The sequence below is a fragment of the Musca domestica genome, unplaced genomic scaffold, assembly GCF_030504385.1.
Source record: "Musca domestica strain aabys unplaced genomic scaffold, Musca_domestica.polishedcontigs.V.1.1 10, whole genome shotgun sequence".
Lineage (NCBI taxonomy): Eukaryota > Metazoa > Arthropoda > Insecta > Diptera > Muscidae > Musca > Musca domestica.
The window spans coordinates 16,638,253-16,664,054 of NW_026712115.1; the positions used below are offsets into that span (position 1 = coordinate 16,638,253).

The 25,802-nt window shown below is 35.5% G+C and overlaps 1 protein-coding gene across 4 annotated transcripts in view; it reads right to left on the reverse strand.

The window, feature by feature from the left end:
- Nucleotides 1-25,802, reverse strand: part of LOC109612410 (potassium voltage-gated channel subfamily H member 8) — a 1,874,382-nt gene that overhangs the window by 877,060 nt on the left and 971,520 nt on the right. For all 4 annotated transcript variants that reach the window (XM_059127170.1, XM_059127167.1, XM_059127162.1 and 1 more), the window contains exon 7: nucleotides 21,013-21,241. In XM_059127170.1, the coding sequence (XP_058983153.1) occupies nucleotides 21,013-21,241 (229 nt within the window). The remainder of the gene's footprint in view (nucleotides 1-21,012; nucleotides 21,242-25,802) is intronic.

The following is a 25,802-nucleotide window of genomic DNA, read 5'->3' on the forward strand; positions in this document are numbered from 1 at the left end:
CCTATATTCGGTATTTTAATGATTTTAGCAACATAACTAATCGGATGGATACTGCAGACATATGCAAAAAATTGTCTATGCAAGTCCACGTCTTTGTGTAGCCCCCATATTACAGCACCTCTCTACATTCGGTATTTTAATGATTTAAGCGACATTATTCACAGGAATTGTTTCAAAATGGGTATTTGAAGTCCGTAGTGAATACTACAACCTATGACAAAAAATTGTTTGTGCAGGTCCACGTCTTCGTATAGCCCCCATATAACAGCACCTCCCTATATTCGGTATTTTAATGATCTTAGCAACATAACTAATCGGATGGATACTGCAGACATATGCAAAAAATTGTCTATGCAAGTTCACGTCTTTGTGTAGCCCCCATATTACAGCACCTCTCTATATTCGGTATTTTAATGATTTTAGCGACATTATTCACAGGATTTGTTTCAAAATTGGTATTTGAAATCTGTAATGAATACTACAACCTATGACAAAAAATTGTTTGTGCAGGTCCACGTCTTCGTATAGCCCCCATATAACAGCACCTCCCTATATTCGGTATTTTAATGATTTTAGCAACATAACTAATCGGATGGATACTGCAGACATATGCAAAAAATTGTCTATACAAATTCACGTCTTTGCATAGCCCCCATATAACAGCACCTCCATATATTCGGTATTTTAATGATTTTAGCGACATTATTCACAGGAATTGTTTCAAAATGGGTATTTGAAGTCCGTAGTGAATACTACAACCTATGAAAAAAATTGTTTGTGTAGGTCCACGTCTTCGTATAGTTTAAATATAACTCTACCTACCGATATTCGATATTTTGATGATATTGAAGACATTATTAACCGAAATTGTTTCAAATTTTGTATTTGAAGTTCGTTATGTATACTACAGCCTATGACAGAAAATTGTCTGTGCAGGTCGACGTCTTCGTATAGCCCCCATATAACGGTACCTCCCGCTATTCAGTATTTTGATGATTTTAGCGACATTATTCACCAGAATTGTTCTGGTATTTGAAGTTCGTAATGAATACTACAGCCTATGACAGAAAACAGTCTGTGCCCGTCCAAGTCTTTGTATAGCCTCCATGTAACGGTACCTACCGATATTCTCTATTCTGAAGATTTTAGCGACATTATTCACCCGAGTTGTTTCAAATTTTGTATTTTAAGTTCGAAATAGATACTACAGCCTAAGACAGAAAAGTGTCTGTGCATGTCCACGTCTTCGTATAGCCCCCATATAATGGTACATACCGATATTCGGTATTTTGATCATGTTAGCGACAATACTAATTAACATATTTGGTATTTGTAGTTCGTAATGAATACTACAGAATAGGACAAAAAATTGTCTGTGCAGGTCCATGTCTTCTTATAGCCCCCATGTAATGGTTCCTCCGGATATTTGGTATTGTGATGATATAATCGACATTATTCACCAGGATTGTTTTGGTATTTGAAGTTCGTAATTTATACTACAGCCTATGACCGAAAATAGTCTGTGAAGGTCCACGTCTTCGTATAGTCTCCATATAACGGTACCTCCCGATATTCGGTATTTTAATGATTTTAGCGACTTTGTTGATTTTAACGACATTATTCAGCGGAATTGTATTAAATTTGGCGTTTGAAGTTCGAAATGGATATTACAGCATTGTCTGTGTAGGTCCACATCAATATAACGGTACCTAGCGACAATACTATTCGGTATTTTGATGATTTTAGCAACATTATTAATCGGATGGATACTGCAGCCTTAGGCAAAAAATTGTCTGTGCAGGTCCACGTCTTCGCATAGCCCCTATATAACGGTACCACCCGATATTCGGTATTATCATGATATTAGCGATTTTATTCACACGAGTTGTTTCAAAATTGGTTTTTGAAGTTCGAAATGGATACTACAACCTATGACAGAAAATTTTCTGTGCAGGTCCACGTCTTCGTATAGCCCCCATATAACGGTACCTCCCAATATTCGGTATTTTCATGACATCAGCGATTTTATTCACACGAGTTGTTTCAAATTTTGTATTTGAAGTTCGTAATTAATACTACAGTCTAAGACAGAAAATTGGCTGTTCAGATATTCGGTATTTTGGAGATTTAAGCAATATTTTTCATCGGATGGATACTGCAGCCAAAGGCAAAAAATTCTCTATGCAAGTCCACGTCTTTGTAGAGCCCTCATATAACAGGACCACCCTATATTCGGTATTTTGATGATATTAGCGACATTGAACACAGGAATTGTTTCAAAATTGGTATTTGAAGTTCGAAATGGATACTACAACCTATGACAAAAAATTGTTTGTGCAGATCCACGTCTTCGTATAGCCTCCATATAACGGTACCTACCGATATTCGGTATTTCGATGATATTAGCGAAATTATTAACCGGGATGGTTTCAAATTTGGTATTTGAAGTTCGTAATGAACACTACAGCCCCCATATAACAGCACCTCCCTATATTCGGTATTTTAATGATTTTAGCAACATTACTAATCGGATGGATACTGCAGACTAAGGCAAAAAATTGTCTATGCAAGTCCACGTCTTTGTATAGCCCCCATATAACAGCACCTCCCTATATTCGGCATTTTAATGATTTTAGCGTCATTATTCACAGGAATTATTTCAAAATTGATATTTGAAGTTCATAATGGATACTACAACCTATGACAAAAATTGATTGTGCAGATCCACGTCTTCGTATAGCATCCACATAACTCTACCTACCGATAATCGATATTTTGGTGAAATTAGCGACATTATTCACCAGAATTGTTTCAAATTTGTTATTTGAAATTCGAAATGGATACTACAGCATATGACAGGAGATTGTCTGTGTAGGTCGACGTCTTCGTATAGCCCCCATATAACAGCACCTCCCTATACTCGGTATTTTAATGATTTTAGCGACATTTTTCACAGGAATTGTTTCAAAATTGGTAGTTGAAGTCCGTTCGTAATGAATACTACAGCCTAGGACAAAAAATTGTCTGTGCAGGGCCATTTCTTCGTATAGCCCCCATGTAACGGTTCCTCCGGACATTTGGTATTTTGATGATTTTAGCAACATTACTAATCGGAAAGATACTGCAGACTAAGGCAAAAAATTTTCTATGCAAGTCCACGTCTTTGTATAGCCCCCATATAACAGCACGTATTCGGTATTTTTACGATTTTAGCGACATTATTCACAGGATTTGTTTCAAAATTGGTATTTGAAGTCCGTAATGAATACTACAACCTATGACAAAAAATTGTTTGTGCAGGTCCAAGTCTTCGTATAGCCCCCATGTAACAGCACCTGCCTATATTCGGTATTTTAATGATTTTAGCGACATTATTCACAGGATTTGTTTCAAAATTGGTATTTGAAGTCCGTAATGAAAACTACAATCTATGACAAAAAAATTGTTTGTGCAGGTCCACGTCTTCGTATAGCCCCCATATACCGGTACCTACCGATATTCGGTATTTTAATGATATTAGCGACATTATTCATCAGAATTGTTTCAAATTTGGTATTTGAAGTTCGAAATGAATACTAGAGTCCAGGACAGAAAATTGTCTGTGCAGGTCGACGTCTTCGTGTAGCCCCCATATAACGGTACCTCACGCTATTCAGTATTTTGATGATTTTAGCGACATTATTCACCAGAATTGTTCTGGTATTTGAAGTTCGTAATGAATACTACAGCCTATGACAGAAAACAGTCTGTGCCCGTCCAAGTCTTTGTATAGCCTCCATGTAACGGTACCTCCCGATATTCTCTATTCTGATGATTTTAGCGACATTATTCACCCGAGTTGTTTCAAATTTTGTATTTCAATTTCGAAATAGATACTACAGCCTAAGACAGAAAAGTGTCTGAGCAGGTCCACGTCTTCGTATAGCCCCCATATAATGGTACATACCGATATTCGGTATTTTGATCATATTAGTGACATTACTAATTAACATATTTGGTATTTGTAGTTCGTAATGAATACTACAGCCTCTGACAGAAAATTTTGCGTGCAGATCCACGTCTTCGTATAGCCCCATATAACAGTACCTCCCGATATTCGGTACTTTGCACCCATATAAAGGCATCTCCCGATATTCGGTATTTTAATGATATTAGCGACATTATTCACAGGAATTGTTTCAAAATTGGTATTTGAAGTTCGAAATGGATACTACAGCCTATGACAGAAAATGGTCTTTGCAGGTCCACGTCTCGTATAGCCCCCATATAACGGTACCTCCCCATATTCGGTATTTTCATGATATTAGCGATTTTATTCACACGAGTTGTTTCAAATTTTGTATTTGAAGTTCGAAATAGATACACCTCCCTATATTCGGTATTTTAATGATTTTACCAACATTACTAATCGGATGGATACTGCAGACTAAGGCAAAAAATTGTCTATGTAAGTCCACGTCTTCGTATAGCCCCATATAACTCTACCTCCCGATATTTAGTATTTTGATGATATTAGCGACATTATTCACCAGAAGTGTTTCAAATTTTGTATTTGAAGTTCGTAATGAATACTAGAGTCCAGGACAGAAAATTGTCTGTGCAGGTCGACGTCTTCGTATAGCCCCCATATAACGGTACCTCACGCTATTCCGTATTTTGATGATTTTAGCTACATTATTCACCAGAATTGTTTTGGTATTTGAAGTTCGTAATGAATACTATAGCCTAAGACAAAAAAATTGTCTGTGCAGGTCCACGTCTTCGTATAGCCCCCATATAACGGTACCTACCGATATTCGGTATTTTGATGATATTAGCGACATTATTCACTAGAATGGTTTCAAATTTGGTATTTGAAGTTCGTAATGAATACTACAAGCTAAGAAAAAAAATTGTCTGTACAGGTCCACGTCTTCGTATAGCCCCCATATACCGGTACCTACCGATATTCGGTATTTTGATGATATTAGCGACATTATTCATCAGAATTGTTTCAAATTTGGTATTTGAAGTTCGAAATGGATAATACAGCATGTGACAGGAGATTGTCTGTGTAGGTCCACGTCTTCGTATTGCCCCCATATAACAGCACCTCCCTATATTCGGTATTTTAATGATTTTAGCGACATTATTCACAGGATTTGTTTCAAAATTGGTATTTGAAATCCGTAATGAATACTACAACCTATAACAAAAAATTGTCTGTGCAGGTCCACGTCTTTGTATAGCCCCCATATAACAGCACCACCCGATATTCGTTATTTTAATGATTTTAGCAACAATACTAACCGGATGGATACTGCAGACTAAGGCAAAAAATTGTCTGTGCAGGTCCACGTCTTCGTATAGCCCCCATATAACGGTACCTACCGATATTCGGTATTTTGATGATATTAGCGACATTTTTCACTAGAATGGTTTCAAATTTGGTATTTGAAGTTCGTAATGAATACTACAAGCTAAGAAAAAAAAATTGTCTGTACAGGTCCACGTCTTCGTATAGCCCCCATATAACGGTACCTACCGATATTCGGTATTTTGATGATATTAGCGACATTATTCACCAGAAGTGTTTCAAATTTTGTATTTGAAGTTCGTAATGAATACTACAGTCCAGGACAGAAAATTGTCTATGCAGGTCCACGTCTTCGTATAGCCTCCATATAACGGTACCTACAGATATTCGGTATTTTGATGATATTAGCGAATTATTAACCGGAATGGTTTCAAATTTGGTATTTGAAGTTCGTAATGAATACTATAGCCTAAGACAAAAAAATTGTCTGTGCAGGTCCACGTCTTGGTATAGCCTCCATATAACAGCACCTCCCGCTATTCGTTATTTTAATGATTTTAGCAACATTACTAACCGGATGGATACTGCAGACTAAGGCAAAAAATTGTCTGTGCAGGTCCACGTCTTCGTATAGCCCCCATATAACGGTACCTACCGATATTCGGTATTTTGATGATATTAGCGACATTATTCACTAGAATGGTTTCAAATTTGGTATTTGAAGTTCGTAATGAATACTACAACCTAAGAAAAAAATTGTCTGTACAGGTCCACGTCTTCGTATAGCCCCCATATAACGGTACCTACCGATATTCGTTATTTTAATGATTTTAGTAACATTACTAACCGGATGGATACTGCAGACTAAGGCAAAAAATTGTCTGTGCAGGTCCACGTCTTCGTATAGCCCCCATATAACGGTACCTACCGATAATCGGTATTTTGATGATATTAGCGACATTATTCACTAGAATGGTTTCAAATTTGTTATTTGAAGTCCGTAGCGAATACTACAACCTACGACAAAAATTGTTTGTGCAGGTCCACGTCTTCGTATATTCGGTATTTTGATGATATTAGCGACATTATTCATCAGAATTGTTTCAAATTTGGTATTTGAAGTTCGAAATGAATACTACAGCATGTGACAGGAGATTGTCTGTGTAGGTCCACGTCTTCGTATTGCCCCCATATAACAGCACCTCCCTATATTCGGTATTTTAATGATTTTAGCGACATTATTCACAGGATTTATTTCAAAATTGGTATTTAAAATCCGTAATGAATACTACAACCTATGACAAAAAACTGTTTGTGCAGGTCCACGTCTTCGTATAGCCCCCATATAACAGCACCTCCCTATATTCGGCATTTTAATGACTTTAGCGACATTATTCACGGGATTTGTTTCAAAATTGGTATTTGAAGTCCGTAATGAATACTACAACCTATGACAAAAAATTGTTTGTGCAGGTCCACGTCTTCGTATAGCCCCCATATAACAGCACCTCCCTATATTCGGTATTTTAATGATTTTAGCAACATTACTAATCGAATGGATACTGCAGACTTATGCAAAAAATTGTCTATGCAAGTCCACGTCTTTGTATAGCCCCCATATAACAGCACGTATTCGGTATTTTTATGATTTTAGCGACATTATTCACAGGATTTGTTTCAAATTTGGTATTTGAAATCCGTAATGAATACTACAACCTATGACAAAAAATTGTTTGTGCAGGTCCACGTCTACGTATAGCCCCATATCACAGCACCTCCCTATATTCGGTATTTTAATGATTTTAGCAACATTACTAATCGGATGGATACTGCAGGCTTAGGCAAAAAATTGTCTATGCAAATCCACGTCTTTGTATAGCCCCCATATAACAGCACCTCCCTATATTCGGTATTTTAATGATTTTAGCGACATTATTCACCCGAGTTGTTTCAAATTTTGTATTTCAAGTTCGAAATAGATACTACAGCCTAAGACAGAAAAGTGTCTGTGCAGGTCCACGTCTTCGTATAGCCCCCATATAACGGTACCTCCCGATATTCGGTATTTTGATGATATTAGCGACATTATTCACTAGAATTGTTTCAAATTTGGTATTTGAAGTTCGTAATGAATACTACAAGCTAAGAAAAAAATTGTCTGTACAGGTCCACGTCTTCGTATAGCCCCCATATAACGGTACCTACCGATATTCGGTATTTTGATGATATTAACGACATTATTCATCAGAATTGTTTCAAATTTGGTATTTGAAGTTCGAAATGGATACTACAGCATGTGACAGGAGATTGTCTGTGTAGGTCCACGTCTTCGTATTGCCCCCATATAACAGCACCTCCCTATATTCGGTATTTTAATGATTTTAGCGACATTATTCACAGGATTTGTTTCAAAATTGGTATTTGAAGTTCGCAATGAATACTACAACCTAAGAAACAAAAATTGTCTGTACAGGTCCACGTCTTCGTATAGCCCCCATATTACAGCACATATAACAGAAGACATTATTAACCGAAATTGTTTAAAATTTTGTATTTGAAGTTCGTTGTGTATACTACAGCCTATGACAGAAAATTGTCTGTGAAGGTCGACGTCTTCGTATAGCCCCCATATAACGGTACCTCCCGCTATTCAGTAGTTTGATGTTTTTGGCGACATTATTCACCAGAATTGTTTTGGTATTTGAAGTTCGTAATGAATACTACAGCCTATGACAGAAAATAGTCTGTGCCCGTCCAAGTCTTCCATGTAACGGTACCTCCCGATATTCTCTATTTTGATGATTTTAGCGACATTATTCACCCGAGTTGTTTCAAATTTTGTATTTCAAGTTCAAAATAGATACTACAGCCTTAGACAGAAAAATGTCTGTGCAGGTCCACGTCTTCGTATAGCCCCCATATAACGGTACCTCCCGATATTCGGTACTTTGCACCCATATAAAGGCACCTCCCGATATTCAGTATTTTAATGATTTTAGCGACATTATTCACAGAAATTGTTTCAAAATTGGTATTTGAAGTTCGAAATGGATACTACAGCCTATGACAGAAAATGGTCTGTGCAGGTCCACGTCTCGTATAGCCCCCATATAACGGTACCTACCATTATTCGGTATTTTGATGATATTAGCGACATTATTCACCAGAATGGTTTCAAATTTGGTATTTGAAGTTCGTAATGAATACTACTGCCTAAGAAAAAAAAATTGTCTGTACAGGTCCACGTCTTCGTATAGCCCCCATATAACAGCACCTCCCTATATTCGTTATTTTAACGATTTTAGCAACATTACTAACCGGATGGATATTGCAGACTAAGGCAAAAAATTGTCTGTGCAGGTCCACGTCTTCGTATAGCCACCATATAACGGTACCTACCGATATTCGGTATTTTGATGATATTAGCGTAATGAATACAACAGCCTATGACAGAAAATTATGCGTGCAGATCCACGTCTTCGTATAGCCCCATATAACGGTACCTCCCGATATTCGGTAGTTTGATAATTTTAGCACCATTATTCATCGGATGGATATTGCAGCCTAAGGCAAAAAATTGTCTATGCAAGTCCACGTCTTTGTATATCCCTCATATAACGGTACCTCCCGATATTTGGTATTTTGATGATATCAGCGACATTATTCACCAACATTGTTTCAAATTTGGTATTTGAAGTTCGTAATGAATACTAAAGCCTATGACAGAAAATTGTCTGTGCAGGTCCATGTCTTCGTATAGCCCCATATAACGGTACCTCCCGATATTCGGCACTTTGTTGATTTTAACGATATTATTCACCGGAATTGTTTTAATATTGGTATTTGAAGTTCGAAATGGGTACTACAGCAAACAACAGGAGATTTTCTGTAAAGGTCGACGTCTTCGTATAGCCCCCATATAGCAGCACCTCCCTATATTCGGTATTTTAATTATTTTAGCGACATTATTCACAGGAATTGTTTCAAAATTGGTATTTGAAGTTCGTAATGAAAACTACAAGCTATGACAAAAAATTGTTTGTGCAGGTCCACGTCTTCGTATAGCCCCCATAGAACGGTACCGCCCGCTATTCAGTATTTTGATGCTTTTAGCGAAATTATTCACCAGAATTGTTTCAAATTTGGTAGTTGAAGTTCTCAATGAATTCTACAGCCTATGACAGAAAATAGTCCACGTCTTCGTATAGCCCCCATATAACGGTACCTACCGATATTCGGTATTTTGATGATATTAGCGACATTATTCACAGGAATTGCTCAAATTAGGTATTTGAAGTTCGTAATGAATACTACAGTCTAAGACAGGAAATTGTGTAGCAGGTCCACCTCTTCGTATAGCCCTCATATAACGGAACCTCCTGATATTCGGTATTTTGATTATTTTAGCGACATTATTCACCAGAATTGTTTCAATATTGGTATTTGAAGTTTATAGTGGATACTACAGCACTTGACAGGCGATTGTCTGTGTAAGTTCATGTCTTCGTATAGCTTCCATATAATGGTACCTCCCGATATTCGGTATCTTGATGATTTTAGCGACATTATTCCCCAGAATTGTAAATTTGGTATTTGAAGTTCGAAATGGATACTACAGCATATGACAGGAGATTGTCTTTGTAGGTCCACATCTTCCTATAGCCCCCTTATAACTCTACCTACCGATATTCGGTACTTTAATAATTTTAGCGACATTATTTACCGAAATTGTTTCAAATTTGGTATTTGAAGTTCGAAATAGATACTACACCCTATGAGAGAAAATTGTCTAGGCAGGTCTACGCCTTCGTATAGTCGGTACCTCCCGATATTCTCTATTTTTATGATTTTAGGGACATTATTCACCCGTGTTGCTTCACATTTTGTATTTGAAGTTCGAAATAGATACTACAGCTTAAGACAGAAAAGTGTCTGTGCAGGTCCACGTCTTCGTATAGCCCCCATATAACGGTACCTACCGATATTCGGTATTTTGATGATATTAGTGAAATTATTAATTTACATATTTGGTATTTGTAGTTCGTAATAAATACTACAGCCTAAGACAGAAAAGTGTCTGTGCAGGTCCACGTGTTCGTAAAGCCCCCATATAACGGTACCTACAGATATTCGGTATTTTGATGATAGAAGACAGAAAATTGTCTGAGCAGGTCCACGTCTTCGTATAGCCCCCATATAAAGGTACCTCCCGATATTTGGTACTTTGTTGATTTTAGAGACATTATTCACCAGAATTGTTTCAAATTTGGTATTTGAAGTTCATAATAAATACTACAGCGCGTGACAGCAGATTGTCTGTGTGGGTCCACGTCTTCGTATAGCCCCCATATAACGGTAAATCCCATTATTCGATATATTGATGATTTTAGCGACATTATTCTGCGGAATTGTTTTTAATTTTGTATTTGATGTTCGAAATGAATACAAGAGCATATGACAGAAAATTGTCTATGCAGGTTCTCGTCGTCGTATAGCCCCCACATAGCGGTACTCCCGATATTAAGTTTTTTATGATTTTAGTGACATTATTAGACGGAATCGTTTCAAATTTCGCAATCGAAGTTCGCTATGGATACTACAGCCTAAGACGGAAAATTGTTTGTGCAGGTCCTCGTCTTCGTATAGCCCCCATGTACGACACCTCCAGATATTCGTATTTTTATGATTTTAGTGACTTTATTCACAGGAATTGTTTTAAAATTAATATTTCAAGTTCGTAATGGATACTCTAACCTATGTCAGAAAATGGCCTGTGCAGGCTATAGTCTTCGTATAGCACCCATATAACGGTTCCTCCTCATATTCGGGTTTTTTGATGATTTTAGTGACATTATTCACCGGAATTGGTTCCCATATAAATCTACCTCCCGATATTCGGCTTTTTATGATTTTAGTGACATTATTACACGGAATCGTTTCAAATTTCGCACTCGAAGTTCGCTATGGATACTACAGTCTAAGACAGAAAATTGTCTGTGCAGGTCCACGTCTTCTTAAAGCCCCCATATAACTCTATCTCCCGATATTCGGTTTTTTGATGCTTTTAGCGACATTATTAACCGGATTTGTTTCACATTTGCTATTTGAAGTTCGAAATAGATACTACAGCCTAAGACAGAAAATTGTCTGACCTGGTCCTCGCCTTCGTATAGCCCCATATAACGGTACCTCCCGATATTTGGTACTTTGTTGATTTCAGAGACATTATTCACCGGAATTGTTTCAAATTTGGTATTTGAAGTTCATAATAAATACTACAGCGCGTGACAGCAGATTGTCTGTGTGGGTCCACGTCTTGAGTGACGTCTTGATTTTAGCGACATTATTCTGCGGAATTGTTTTTAATTTTGTATTTGATGTTCGAAATGAATACAAGAGCATATGACAGAAAATTGTCTATGCAGGTCCTCGTCATCGTATAGCCCCCACATAGCGGTACCTCCCGATATTCGGTTTTTTATGATTTTAGCGACATTATTAGACGGAATCGTTTCAAATTTCGCACTCGAAGTTCGCTATGGATACTACAGCCTAAGACAGAAAGTTGCCTGTGCAGGTCGACGTCTTCGTAAAGCCCCCATATAACTCTACCTACCGATATTCGGTATTTCGATGATTTTAGCGACTTTATTCACAAGAATTGTTTTAAATTTGATATTTGAAGTTCGTAATGGATACTACAGCCTAAGAAAGAAAATTGTCTGTGCAGGTCCACGTCTTTGTATATCCCTCATATAACGGTACCTCATGATATTCGGTATTTTGATTATATTAGCGACATTATTCACCAGAATTGTTTTAAATTTGGTATTTGAAGTTCGTAATGGATATAACAATATATGATCGAGAATGGTCTGTGCAGGCTCACGCCTTCGTATAGTCCCCACATAACGGTACCTTCCGACATTTGGTACTTTGTTGATTTTAGCGACATTATTATTATAATTAACATATATATAAATAGTAAGATGTAGAAAAAAGTACACTCATATACAAAATATTTTACACAAATTCTAAACCTTGAATCGTTTGTAATTCACCGGAAAACTGTTACCTGTAGAAGAATAAATAACCTCTCTATGTAGTATTATTTCAGGAATTGGCTGTTATTGGTGTAACGAGGACGTGCTAAGTGTGAAGTGCCCGAGAAGAAACAATTGAAGAACAGTTGTCATCAGCTCTAGCTGGAAGATTATGAATAGCAATGGAGTTTTTTATTTTATTTATTTATTTTTTTTTTTTTTTTTGATGTCTTTGTCGATCGACAACAATTAAAAAAACTTTGGTAATGTTGATTGGCAATCAAACATGTCCCCAGAATATTTCGACATAGAAGAGAAAAGACACCTAAATTCTAAGTGCAAATAATGTGCAATCGACAGAGGTGGATATCACACATCCTTACATCCTTTGGGCAAAGATAATACCAATACGAAATGCCAAATTCATAAATAGGATCCTTCAGAGTAGTTACATCGGTATCTATTTAGTAGATTAAAACATAGTTTGTGTTCCTTAGAAACCTTCGTGGGGTCTACAAGTTAAAAAGCAGTAAGTTCGGTCGGGCCGATCCTTGAATACCCTCCACCATTTGGAACGAATTTGAAAATTTAAAATAAATAAAATCCTTAAAAAATTCTTCCTCAAATATTGTTGTTTTATTGTCACCACTTCTTATGTTAAGAAATACACACATTATCTTATATTACGAGGCAAATAAATTGAATGGTAAAATTATTTGATTCTCTTAATAAAGGTGATTTATATTACTACTACTACATAGCAGTTTAAAGCTTAAATGTTTTTAACATAGTTATTTTGAGAAAAAAAAAAACTGTTTTGTGGAAAGGAAGATGGAAAGCAAGAACATTTAAAATTCTATGAAGAGATCCATTTGTTTAAACTACGAGCAATCAAATAAAGATTAAAATACAAAAAGAAATAAAACGCAATTGATACCTCATAGAATAGAAAGAGCAAAAACATTTTTCAGTGGATTTCACTTGCACTTCGTGCATGCATTACACAATATCAGATTCGGCAGAGCCTTAAGTGGTAAAGTTATTAGAGTTAGCAAACTTTTCCATGATATCGGAGTATCGTATGGAATAGTTGATATAAATATAGAACTCTGTTTAAGTTAGAATTGATGGTTAAAAATAGTTAAAACCCCAGTCCTTAATTTAAGAAAAATAGCCGTTGAAATCTGTCTACTCCTAATTACTACATCCTTGTTGTAGTAGAATAGACAAATTTCAACGAACATATGATTGATTTGACATGCCGCCAACCCATTAGACATCTAAATGTCAACACACAACCAAAGACTGAGTTTGTATCAATGCTTAAAACACAAGCTAACACCCGCGATTTGTTGTAAGCTAAGTACATATAGTTGTACCAAAAAAGGTAATATCGTTTACCAATAAATATACACGGCAATTGGCCAAACACCCTTTATTAAAACTATTGTGTTTTGTTTTCTTTTTATTTCACCCCCTATAACTTTGGACGGCCACACGTACGTATTGGACGTACTGGCTCTATTGGGAGAGCTTCGCCGGCACTTGTTCCCCGAGTCTCTATAGTGAATCTCGGACTTAACAACTCATTATAATACTGCAAATTGAAGAAAATTTGCAAATTTTGTGTGAAACCCATACTTATTGGTGATCTAACTGCACTCATTGAAAAATAAATCAGAACATTGGAGAAATATATGAAGAAAACCTTCGAGTAAGATTTCGTAATATGTTATCAAAAGATAAAATCATAAATATAAGACGCATCAACTTCATAAAATTATACGATAACTACAACATGCTGGTTTTTTAAATGGATTATCTAAAGGTGATAGAGGGAGAAAGTTAACGTACATTACAACAGTGAAAGAATCAACATTAAAAAACATTTTAGAATGTATGGAGGAGTTTAAAATGGACGAGCACTTTATAAAACGATATTAACAATAAATGTACACTCGAGCCCACAAAATGTTAAAAGGTGTTATTATTGCCGAAATTACTATGAAAAGACGAGGATAAAAATAGATACCAGAGTTAGCTAAATTTACACGCGAACCCAATGTGTCTCAGTCAATTGGCAACCCTGTTGTGATTAGTGGCAAAAAATTGTAGTGTTCCGTGCTTTTGAAAAAATTATTAGTTATATGTTTTATTAAATTAATTAATCTGGTAAAAAAGTGTTTAAAAGTGTTCAATAGTGATTTTGTAAATCAAAGTGATAATTGGTGTAGTGTTTTAAAATCTTGTTTTATGTTTTAAAGTAATATCAATTTTTATCCTCTTTCTTATATCCTCTTTCTTTTGTTACATAGCTAATTAGTTGTTGTAACATATCGCCTTGTTTTGTTTGTCATCTCATAAGAGCTGCCAACATTTTTAAAAAAATTAAAAATATAAAATAAATAAATAAAAAAATTCCAGCTACAGATCTAATCTTGAAAAATATAGTTGTAACTTCTGTATAAAAAAATAAATAATTATAATTAAAATAAATAAAATGTCATGCCCTTTTGAATTGTGTAATATTGATGCAGAGGATGAATTGTGTGTTACCTGTTGGTTTTGTCTTAATCAATGGCATGCAAAAAGTGCTAGGATTAACGCAAAAGTTGTAGACACAATTAGAAATAATGTTGGTGTTCATTGGTGTTGTGTGCAATGTAGGAAATTGTCATCGATGAAAAAGACTTTTCCTCACTATCACTCCGATTTGAGAATTTCTCTACATTGTTTGAGAAATACCAAGAATTAGATGAGTTTGTGTCGTCGCTGTCAGTTTCTGGCCAGAAACGCAAAAGAGCTGCGAAAAAGGCACCAACTAAGGGAATCCCTAGTCGCAAAGCAATAGTTTTTGTGGAGAACACTGTTCCACAACCGGTTTCAGTTAATATCACTGATACAACTGAGACTGGACGTGAACAGTCGTATGCCAGTGTTGTTACACACCCAGCTCCGGTAGATAACAGCGGTATAGGTAAAGGGGTAAATAATCCTGATGTTATGAGTATTGACAGTAAGGTTTCTAAGAAAACCTCACAATCTACTCGTGGCATACATGAATTATCACTTCCTTCACTTATCACTAGTGATCGTCCCGAGACTGCTACAGGCAAAACTCAACCTATCCAAAGATCATTATCTATGGCTCCCGCCATGAAAATGATATTTGCAACAAGGTTTGCACCAGAAACAACGGCCGATGACATAAGCTATTATATAAAATCAGAAATTGAGGGAGATTACTTTTTGACATGTTATAAGCTCCGATCTGCATATTCTGAAAGTAGATCTTCTTTCAAAATCGTTGTGCCTGAAAATATTTTTGTACAGTTGATTTTAAAAGAATTTTGTCCTGCTAGGGCATTTATTAAAGATTTTGTGGAGAGATCCGATAGTTTAGCTCACTTGCCTTTTAGACCAGATTCGGCGCCAAAAAACTAAATGACGCATTTTCTAATTGCTAAACGAATGTGAGGGGGCTTAATACAAAATTAACCAGTTTATATATTGACAGTATTGGTTTCAATTATAATGTATTGGTTTTCTCCGAAACTTGGTTAAAAATATCTATATTAAATAGTGAAATTTTATGTTCAAAATATCAAATATTTAGAAAAGATCGTGTTTGTAAAAAAGGTGGTGGCGTCCTTATTGCAGTTGATGCCAAATATACCACTAATTTAATTGATCTAAATGATTTTCTTTATATAGAATTTGTTGGGTTTCTATTGAATTGGGAATACCTAAATTGTTTGTAACTTGCTCTTATATTCCCCCTTCATCTTCACTTGACATTTATAATCAGCATTTATCAGCAATAAATTTAATCACTGAAATAATGAAAGATTCCGAACGCATTCTGATCCTTGGTGATTTTAATATGCCTTCCATTAGGTGGCTTCCAATGCCAGATTCTGAAGCTTTGATTCCTTTGCCATTCGAAATGAACAGTACCCAGCATACATTTGATGTTATAAATAGTTTGTGTGACTTAAATCTTTATCAAATAAACAGTGTTGAAAATTCCCACGGCAAAATTCTTGTTTTGGCGTTTGTAAATATAACACAGCATTTTGATATATTTAAAATTCCTCTAATATGCACTCCTGAAGATATATACCATCCAACTTTATATATCTCCATGACTCACAGTTATGTAATTGAAGAAAGTCAGTCTGACTCATTTAAAACTGTCCTTAATTACAAAACAACTAATTTTCGAAAAATTAATACTCTCATTTTCTCCGTAAATTGGTCTTCTGTGTGCCTAAATATAAAATATAAAAAATCAGGCTTAACAATAGACTACACTAATTACTCTGTTGCTAGATCTAAATATACTTTAGAGTCTCGTAGATTGTATAATCTTTACCTAGACAAGATTAAAAATAATTTTAAATCCAATCCTAAATCTTTTTATGATTTTGTTAATCTAAAACGAAAAGTTTCCTCAAAGCCCTCAGTATTGAAATATAACGATAGAGAATTTGTCACAGGCACAGATATTGCTGAATGTTTCGCAGATTTTTTTGCCACAACCTATTGCAGTACATCTTGCCAAATTACAGATTCGTATCCTTATAAGTTATCACAGGCTGATCAAATTTGTATGCCTTTTCCACAACGTCAGGATGTGTCCAATAGTCTGCGTAGTTTAAAATCGATTAAATGTCCAGGACCGGATGGCATACCTAATATAATTCTTAAATATTGTTCAGAAACATTAGCACTTCCGTTAACTATATTGTTTAATTATTCACTTAAATTTGGTCACTATCCTACTTTCTGGAAAAAATCTTATATTATACCTTTACATAAGTCTGGTAGTCTTACTAATGTGTCAAATTATAGAAGAATTGCAAAATTAAGTGCCATTCCAAAATTGTTCGAAAAATTAATTACAGCAGTAATTTCACAGAAAATTCAATCTATATTAAGTCCATATCAGCATGGTTTTCGTAGTGGTCTTTCAACTACAACAAATCTAATACAATTTACGTCAATAGTAATAAAAGGATTTGTTCGGCGTAAACAAACTGATACAATTTATACTGATTTTAGTAAAGCTTTTGATAGGGTTAACCATGAACTAATATATAAATTAAATTATATGGGTTTCAACACAAACTTAGTCAAATGGATATCATCTTACTTACAAGATAGATCACAACTAGTTTTGTTTGAAGGGTATCTATCCAAAACGATTAACGTCCCTCGGGTGTTCCGCTAGGAAGTCACCTTGGACCGGTCCTCTTTCTTTATTTATCAACGATTTACCTAATTCTATAAATTACTCGAAATTGTTAATGTACGCAGATGATGTTAAATTATTCATTTCCCATAATTGTGATAAACGAGATAGTTTACTTCAAAACGATTTTGATAGCCTTTTTAAAAGGTGCAGGTTAAATTGTATGGAGTTAAATTTATGCAAATGTGAGCATATGTGCTTCTCCAGATCTTCTTCTCTGATATTACAATATAATATTGACGGTCATTCATTATTAACTGTACATTCATTTGTCGATCTAGGCCTCTTGATGGATCCAAAATTAAATTTTAATAGCTATGTAATAACAATGGTATATAAAGCAAATTGCGTTTTAGGTTTTGTTAAACGGTGAGCCAAAGAATTTTCTGATCCATATATAACAAAACAGTTATTAACGTCTCTTGTTAGACCTATATTGGAATACGGTTCTGTTGTATGGGATCCTCTATATGCAATATACTCATATAAAATAGAAACCGTGCAACAACAATTTCTGATATTTGCCTAACGAGGTTTACATTACATTACATTGGAATAGTGATTTTGTTTCGCCTTCTTATGCTAGCAGGCTAAAATTAATTAGATTGCCTACACTTGAAAGCAGACGTATTATGTTGAACTCCATGTTTGTACTAAAAATATTAAATGGTAATATACCTTTAGATTTCCTAATCTCATCTATTGGAATTAATGTTCCGTTTAGATCTAGTAGATACTACCAATTATTATGTACTGATTTTCAACGCACGAATTATTCAATGGGCGAACCTCTTAGTAAAATGTGTGTTGACTTTAATTCTGTGTACTGTAATGTAGAATAACTTTATTTTTAAACAATTAACAAACATGTTTTTTTTTGCAAACTAGCTGTTAAATTAGATTCTGTAGCTGGTTTTCAATTTCCTACTAAATTCCCATTATGATGCGGATCATGATGTGTACGCAATCCCTTCGTGAAGGGAGATCGCCCCCTCGGTCGGCAGGGGTGGGAATGTGAGGCGCGGGAATGTGAGGCGCGGGAACGTTCGATACAAAAAAATATATCTCCAAGCCGGATCATGCATTTGATCTTAAACATAAGTGGTACAACATTAACTGCAACAAATCAAGTACTAAAAGCTTTAACCTACTTAGAGTGTACAGAAGAACGATACATCAAGAAAATAAAGAACGATATATTTCGGCACAGAAGAAGTATAAATTTGCCAATTTTTATAAGACAATTACCAAGAAGATACATTCGAAATCAACAAAATGTTGTTGGGTCCAATATCACTTCTAATATCTTCAAAACCATTGCAAAGATGTACTTAATAGGTCAAATGTAAATACAATTATCTATTATGCACCTTCTTTTAAAGAATGAGAGAGCTAAAAAATATTTTTGAGAGTGTAAAACGTAATAAAGCGTCTTTGAGGAACGGATCACATATGAATTTTACATAAACTGCACAGAAGAATCTTACACAGATATATACAGAAAAAATTATACCATTGGCAAACTTGACCCAATATTCATAAGAACTATGATTTGCGCAAGAAAGGAGACTTAAATGAGCCATCTTATTGTGGAGGTATATTATTCATGTATTGAGCAGCGCAATCTACCTGGACTTATAAACGAGCTCCGGTATAATTGGTTTGGAGAGCATGGAATACTAATGGAATATCAACTGGATATTAAAGGAACTACTCAACTTTTGACAACATATACAATTTAACTTCAATAGTTACTCTTAAATTAGGTTAAAAGAAAAAATGGTTACGCAAACTTCATAGATGTAGATAGATGCCTTTGACAACATATCAAGGCAAGCCCTGGTCTATAAATTGTATCAGATACGTATATCAATCAAGATGGTAACTCTAATAGAAAGAAATCTATTGTAAAACACATTAAACAGTTTGGAACGCGACAGATCTTTCCGATTACTTTGAAACAATTATCTTATCATTATTATTTGTCCCCTATATAAATGATTTGGACGATTATATTGGTTGAGTTTTATTAATAGATAACATAAACATCATAGTACTGTTGTATGAAAATGATATCGTATTTCCATTCGATAATATACAAGTGTTACAGAGAATGATCAATAAACTGGAATCGGAAATTATTGTTATAAGAGGTAAGTTAAGTAGAGACGAATGGTGGACGTATGCTGGCAGAGATATAATAATAGCCTATTAATTTAAATAACTGGAAGTAACATTCACTCCAAGAATTAAGTTTCTTAAGCATGTCCAATACCGCAACAGCAACCAATTTATCGGAAATTCGAGGACAAACAAGAATTCAAAATGGAAATTGTTTATAGCTGTGTGCAGATCCATACAGATTTATGCGGCTTTGGTTACTTTGAAGAAAATAGTAGAATACAGAGATACTTTTTAAAACGGATGGGAGTGCCTAGCTTCAGAAGTGTACACACTGGAACTGCACCTAAACTACAGGAAACCCCATGTTTAAATATAGTCAAAACAGGCTGCCGATAAAGTTACAGGAGCTAATGTTGTTGAAAAATACATTCTTGGCTAAAGAATTAAGCTCTCTGTCACAAAGTTTTAATTTACTGCAAGCAATATTGTCTTCGGAAAATTGGAATAGTACAAGTCATACCTCATTATCATGAATAAATATCTGGACCAAAACAAGACCATTTATATTAAATGAAAGATACTACAAAGAGAGAATTTTATGGATTTTCTAGACACGCAGAGAAATTATTCATTTGGGTTTGATTTGATTCGTTAGAAATTGCCCTGTTTTCCGATAGTTTAGATTAGTTGCATTTCAGACATCAACATTGGAGGAAGAAAAAGTATACAACATATTAGATGGCCGAGAACACAAAGATAATTTAACATACTACCTACAAGGTAGCTATAAATACTGTCAGTTTTTAATGAAAATAAAATTATGAAAAGTTTATTAACATGCGACACAATTGTAAAATTATTTGATTCTCTTAATTAAGGAGTTTACTACTACAAAACATGTTACAGCTTGAATATTTTTAACATTTTTAAATACCTAAAATGCAACCATAGTAAATACAATAAATTTTGGTGCATTATATTCAACCCAGCCTGAGAAATTTTAAATTATTGTTAGTTTTCTCAAAAGTGCGTCGGATGTGCGCGAATTATTTGTCTTTAATCATGAACTAATACCAAGACGGCATGTATTTTTACGTACGTATTATAACTGTTTAAGGGCCATATATCTACAGCGTTAGTGAAGGCTCTGTGCTTATATTAGAAGTGATTTCTCGTTACTTGAGTGAATACTTTGATATTCGTAAAAAATTTGAATATTTTTTAATAAATATGCATGTCTAGAAATTTATTAAAAAAAATATTTTTATGTTTGCAGTATCGATAAGTATACTTACCTACTATAAATAGTGCCTCAACTATCACGTCTGAAATCATAGTTTGTCGGTCTGATTTTGCGAATGCCGCATTATATGGAACCAATACTGCCACATAAAACGTTGATACCAAAATAATCCAGTCCCAAAATCCCTTAAAAACTCCATAATGCGGTAATATGAATCGGGATTTCTTTATTGATTGAGTTTTATACTCTGGAAATGGCGCCTCAGTTGAATGTAGAAGGTTCTAAAAATAATAAAAAAACACAAATGTTATGTTCATGATGTGAACAATAGGAAATGGGAAATATTTTTTATTATTCTAATAAAAATATAAAAACAAAAAATGTATTTTTACTCAGTAACTTCTTACTGAATAAAAGTTACCGGGAGACTAAATGAAAGAATCTATTAAAGCAAAGTAAAAGTATTCTTACATCGGAGTTAAAGATTTGTATGTAAACGTAGCAAACGTCAATTGAACGTTTGTATGTAAACGAATACTGCATACGTGCATAATACTGCCACCGCCTATATAACTTTGTCATTGCGATTGCAACTCCTCGAAATACACGTTCGCCCGGGCCGCACTGTTAATACCCTCCACCATGGGTAGAGGAAACATTTTTATTTTTTACGTATCTTAATTCAACCGTGTTCCACTTTAAACTACAAATACCAGTAAGACCATTCGGATAATGCATTTAAACTTTTCAAAAAAAGCAAGTAAAAAAGCTGTAAATTCGGCCAGGCCAAACTTTGAATACCCTCTATCATTCGGAACGAGTTAGACAATTTTCAAGAAAAAAATCCTTTAAAAATTCTGTTATGAATCTTTCTTTGGTAAAATCGACTAAGGCCTCTTCCGTAAAAGGATTGAGCAGATCTTCGTGGAACATGGTTGTTCACTTTGAAATGAAACCCTACTTAGAGACACTGGAGCTTGTGACAAGGTTGTTAAACACCTCGGAGGAGATACGTCCTATTTTGGAGTTTATACGACGACGTGTACCTGCATAGGCAAATTTTGTCATATCATGTATGCACTGCACGAAATAAACTATTTGTCATTCTATTTCAGACGTACATTGTAAATATGTGGTCTTTGAAACTTATTTGAGCTTCCACTGAATGTTGTGCGCTCTAGTCAGAGGGGTTTTACCGAGGAAGACGTGCAGTTAAACAGTCTGTTATAATTGAAATTCTGTTGCCTTTATGCAATTCATTAACTGTTTTATATCATTTACCATGATCCGACTAAGTCTGGTCTGGTATAGTGTCGCTCCCTAAGAATTGGGCTCTGATATTAGCAAACGCTGGGCATATACAGAGAAAATGTTCCAAAGTTTCGTCGTCTTCCCTGCACGCCCTGCATATGCTGTTATCTGTGCAACCTATCTTGTATAGATGAGCTTGTAGGCCCAGGTGCCCCGTAAGGATGCCTGTCACCTCACTGATCTCCTTCTTGCATAGCAATAAAAGATTCTTCGTTTTTATCTCATTTGGGTCACCCCACAGGATTTTGGTGGTTTTCCCTACGCCCTCTTCGTTTCATAAAGATATATGGGCGGTTTTTGCCCATGTCTTTAACATTAGACATGACGCTTTTAGCGGCAGTGGATTGTCTAAGTTTACTGCTGCTAATTCCCTGCCTGTTCTAGCGAGAGAGTTTGCTATCTCGTTACCTCTAACTCCGTTATGGCCTGGTACCCATATAATGCGAACTAAGCCGTGTTGAGAGTAGTTGTTGATTGAGTTTATACATTCCAATACACTTCTTGAAGTTACTGTTTTGGATGTTATAGTGTTAATGGCTATCTTACATTCCAATACACTTCTTGAAGTTACTGTTTTGGATGTTATAGTGTTAATGGCTATCTTACTGTCCGTTAGGACGTTTACGATAGCCGGTCTCGTGTTAGCATTTAACCAGTTCAGACACTCTGTAATCGCCCGGACCTCCGCTTGTAGGATCGTATTGTGATCGGTCAGGCGGAAAGAGATTTTGGTATTCGTTTCTTCGATAAAAAGACCCAGTCCTACTATCTCCCCCAACACTGAACCATCTGTGTAACAACAGTTTCCAGTCGGCATCTGTGATGGGAATCAATCGATCCACGAGTCTCTGTTTGGGATTAATGTTTCACAAGAGGCAGCTACAATAGATTCAGATATCCGGTCCGATACAAAGTTTTCTATTGATTCTCCCATTGTTACCTGTAAGATTCTTTGATGGTATGTAGCGTGGCCTTTGATTAACCACTCGTCCGTTGCCCTAAGCCTTAAGGCCGCGACGGTTGCTTCATACCGAATCTGAATGTCTATTGGGTGAAGAAATAGTAATGTCTCTAGTGCCCTAGTTGGTGTTGTCCTCATTGCCCCGCAGATGCTTAAGCAGCACATTCGTTGTACTTTCTGAAAATGGACGAGGATGTGATAAAATGCCATTTAACATTTTATCACCCCGGCAGTTCCTCACTTCGGCGGAATGTGGGAAGGGGCTGTCAAATCGATGAAGTATCACCTAAAATGAATCGTTGAAGTATGAAGAATTTAGCACGGTGCTGACCCAAATAGAAGCGGTATTAAACTCGAGGCCATTACACGAGCTAGATAGCAGCCCGGAACACATCGACACTTTAACACCAGGCCATTTTATAATTGGACTTCCTTTATTAGAGGCTCCGGCAAGAATCGGGGAAGGAAGTTTTGCATGCGTTGACAGATGGAAACTACTGCTTAGAATAAAAAATCATTTCTGTAGAAAATGGAAGGACCTTGCGAAATCTTAGAAAATAGAGGCAAAAGATAGGAATCTGGAAGTGGGTCAAAATGAAGAGACACATCCAGCTCGTTGGCCACTGGCGAAAGTGACAGATGTACATCCGGATGAGGTTGTAAGAGTGGCAACTGTGAAATAACAAGATGGCGAATTAAAGAGACCAATAAATAAATTATGTCCATTAGAGCACGTAGATAATATACAAGAAGATCTGCAACAAAAACCCATGTCAGTGAATACAACGAAGCGGTTACCGAAGCTAATGCGAAATCCAGTAATAATGCTGACCATGATTATGAATCTTTCTTTGGTAAAATCGACTAAGGCCTCTTCCGTAAAAGGATTGAGCAGATCTTCGTGGAACATGGTTGTTCACTTTGAAATGAAACCCTACTTAGAGACACTGGAGCTTGTGACAAGGTTGTTAAACACCTCGGAGGAGATACGTCCTGGACTCCAAACATTTGAGGATCAATGCTGGTCAGTCATAAACAATATGGAGTATAAAGTAAACAAAATCAAGGCGAATAGTCGTTTATTATTGAGGGAAGATAAACGACATAATGAGGGGACATGGAATGTTCGTCGGTTTCCAATTAATAATCGACCTAAAGATTCCTCTATTCATTAGATAATAATCATAAGTCTACAGAACAATTTCATTTCCCTTTAAGCAAGAGAGTCAAAGACATAGAAGTATAAAGATAGGACAAGACAGAGTAAAATATGGCAACCCTGTGAAAAATACCTCTGTTGTTATGATATCGTAACAACATAGTTACCAATGTTAGGCAATTTAAACCGCTAAGGCAGTATGTAATTATTTGGGAAGGTATATGGAATAAAATTGTGAAAGCAATATTTTCGATTATTCAAACTTTTATTTGTCATTCCTTCCTATAATTGTGTTTTTTATATTAACATGCCTTTGTCATATGCTGTTATTCAAAGTAGTATAGCCACAAACCAATTGCTCAGAATGCTTTTTGTCTAGTCTTTACCATTTTAGGTCTTTGAGAGAGTACGGTATTGATACCGAGGATAAAAGCACCACACATCGTTTATAATTTCGAATTAAATGCATTCCACTACTTGACACAAGCCATGTTGAACGAATCCAAAAAAAAAAAAAAAAACATTGGGAGATGAAAGTGTATGTGAGGAGAACTTCCCTTGGAGAGATGCCATTACAAACAATTGCGAACTAGCCCCACTGAGGCCACACATTAAGCTAAACTGCGCGTATGATGAAGTGGAGAAGAGTCCATATTGAATACAAGTGCGGCATAAAGGAAATTGGAAATGCATCGGCTCACATAAAGTGCTCTGATAAACAACAAGCAATCATGGAACTCCCGCGGAAAGGCATTTTTCCTCTGGAGGCGGACTGCACAGCTAGGATTGATAAAGTGACATTGGTGGCAGTCCATCGACAAAGAAATAAAATGACATCATAATTTGACTCTATACTTTTAAAGGACCTAAGTCAGCCAGAAAAGGATGTCATAAAACCCCTAGACAATGTCCCAGTCAATCATTACGAAGATATCAACCAACTAAAGAAGCTAGTGGATGATTTGAAGAAGGAGAACATCGAGTTTAGAAGGTTAGAATTACATTATTTGTCCGGACACTCTGCATTAAATTTAGTAATAATAATGTCAATAATACTCATAATTCTATTTATAAGGAAATTGATAATTATGAAACATATTGCCGCTATACAATTTCCAGTGGTACCGAATGTCTAGATAATATTTGCCAACTGGGGAATATTCATGGAAATATTAACATATTTTTTTACATTAATTTAATCTTTACATAGACAATGCTCGACCATAAAATATTTTATTGTCTTAGTCATAAATATTGTGAAAACACTTGTGTTTTAAATAAGTGCAGCATAGTTTATGATACTTAATGTGAACAGCTGGGGTGCACTGATAATAAAGTCAATGCCCAATTGATAATGCACTCAACCTACAGAAGATAAGTGGAGGTTATTCTAAGAATAAGATACCCTAAG